General features: G+C 43.5%; 1 protein-coding gene across 1 annotated transcript in view; it reads right to left on the bottom strand.

Moving 5' to 3' along the window:
* The window catches only part of SOS2 (son of sevenless homolog 2 (Drosophila)), a gene marked incomplete at its 5' end in the record, with an annotated part of 34509 nt that overhangs the window by 25357 nt on the left and 6992 nt on the right, over positions 1 to 2160 (bottom strand). The window contains one exon of the mRNA XM_010141610.1: positions 1758 to 1901. Coding sequence (XP_010139912.1) covers positions 1758 to 1901 — 144 coding nt within the window. The remainder of the gene's footprint in view (positions 1 to 1757; positions 1902 to 2160) is intronic.

The raw sequence follows: 2160 nt of genomic DNA, 5'->3' as shown, positions 1-2160 counted from the left end.
AGGAATGCTGCAGAAGTTAGGGATCTCAGGCAAAAAGCTTAGTGTAGGAGTTAGAATTGTAGAACTTAGCATCAAGGAAAATTTTTTGACCAGCATATTAACAAATACTCAGCTCCTACTGTGTCAGGCATCAAACTTTTAACTTCCCCACACCAGGAAAAAAAAATGTTTTATTTTCCCCATACTTTCTTATCTCAAAAGCACTACAGTATTGCTGTTTAAACTTTCCAGAGAACCGATGCAGAGGAACAAAGCAGGAAGGTTCTCCAGCTTGCAAGGGCTGTTTGTTTTTAATTATCCTTCCAAATAAGTTGAAGGACCTTGATAATGGAAACAGAGGGGAACAAGCCTGGCAGGAAGATAGGCAGAGCAAATAAACACTTCACTTTCCTATCTCTCTTTAATGATCCCTTCTGCAAATACAGACAGATGATCGAATGAACAGCCTCGTTAGGAAGCAGGTCTTTGCTCTGCACTGACTGAATTTTACCGATGGAAAAGGACTGGTTTCCCTTAAAGCAGGGGATGCTCAAGAGGAGCTGTTGCAGCGAACCGAGACGGGGATGTTTTCCAGGACAGTGCTGCACTACTGCAAATTTTTGAGCCTTTTTTCAATTTTCGTGTAATAAAGCTACTTGCTTTATTTCATTGTTCAAACACTCTTCCTTATCATTATACAAACAACTACGCTTTAATGACTCAAAATCTAAGACGCAGTCAACTGGACTTCCCTAGTGGTGTGACAGGAGTGGGTTATTGAAGTAACGCCAGGAGAACTTGATGACATATTCGTAAGCGAGTGGCCCATGGGCTGAAGGACCTGTATTCTTCACACCCACAAAAATGTAATCATTTTCCATCTGGGACTGGTGTGTTCATGCTGTCCTTGGATTTTAAACGCTGAACACATGTAAAAGTGAAATGCAAGTTTTATTGGTTGTCATTTTCTTTATAAACAGTTTAAAGATAAACACCCTAAACTTCACATTCACCACGTGGCTCATCTGAGATTCTCAGGGCAGAACTTCGCCCCTGACTTCCTCTGTAATACCATCGATGTGAATTACCCTGACATTTTGGTTCAAAAAATTGGGCTGACAAAATACTTGTTAATAATGTTCCAGTATGAGCCACACCAAATCCATGTGCTGAGCCCTCCCTCATTCCTGCTCTTTAACATCTATCTGATAGGTCAATGGGTATCAGCACTCTTCCTGCCATACTGAACAGGAAAAGCTGCTGGACCCTTCATCCCCGCCCCGAGCCACTGCCTTAGAGACGCTGCCCATTCCAAATGTGTAACAGGGCACTGGCCTGAACTAAGAGGCACTGTGTTTGAGTTAGCTCACTGAGCAGCAGTAGCATCTTGTAGCTCTGCCTCCAACTGCTATGATTTTTGGGTGGCCTTGGGCCTGACACTGATCCTACAAAAACGGCAGCAGCACTTTCTTTCAGTAAGCAATCCCCGGTAGTTCCTTCTCAGATCCACAGGATCACAGCAACTCACTCCCACTCGGAAATAAGATTTTAGTTTTGTGCTTACCTGCTTGGTACCATTTTTGCGACAGGTAGAACACACCCTTTAGCTTATCTAGCACAGAATGGGTAGGGAAGATCTCTGCTCAGAGCTTATTACACAGACATTTTACAACTGCACATTTTTTGGATATTGGAGTCATGACCAAAAGTTTACTAAAAAAATACAACAATCAGTGATTAAAAAAAAACCAAACCACAACCAAACCAAAGCACTGTACCTCTGCAAGGTCCTCAAAGCAGCTGCCGGCCAGAGGGTGAGGACTACTTTCATCAGTCATTTCGACAGTATCCTCGATCAAGCCTAAAAGCTTCACTGTCAACTCGTGAATATCTGAAATGTTGCTAAATATCACATCGATATCCTGCAAACATAAAAGGCAGCTCAGTGGTGTTTGGAATACTTTATTTTGCTGATGTAAATACCAGAGCATTCGTAGTGCAGTCTGAACCAAGAGGTAAATGGAGAGGAGCCAAAGAAAAGTGAGGAAGACAGTTAAATGACGTTGTCCCAGCCCCACAGGCTTGCCTGGGCACATCCAGCCTTGCACAACTCCCACCCCAGAGAAAGAACCCAACCACACCAAGCTGCACAGGCCGGAGCACCGCAATGCCAGCATGGGC

The sequence above is a fragment of the Buceros rhinoceros genome, unplaced genomic scaffold, assembly GCF_000710305.1.
Source record: "Buceros rhinoceros silvestris isolate BGI_N320 unplaced genomic scaffold, ASM71030v1 scaffold24598, whole genome shotgun sequence".
Lineage (NCBI taxonomy): Eukaryota > Metazoa > Chordata > Aves > Bucerotiformes > Bucerotidae > Buceros > Buceros rhinoceros.
Note: the sequence above shows the minus strand (reverse complement) of the source record. Positions and strands in the feature narration are given on the sequence as shown.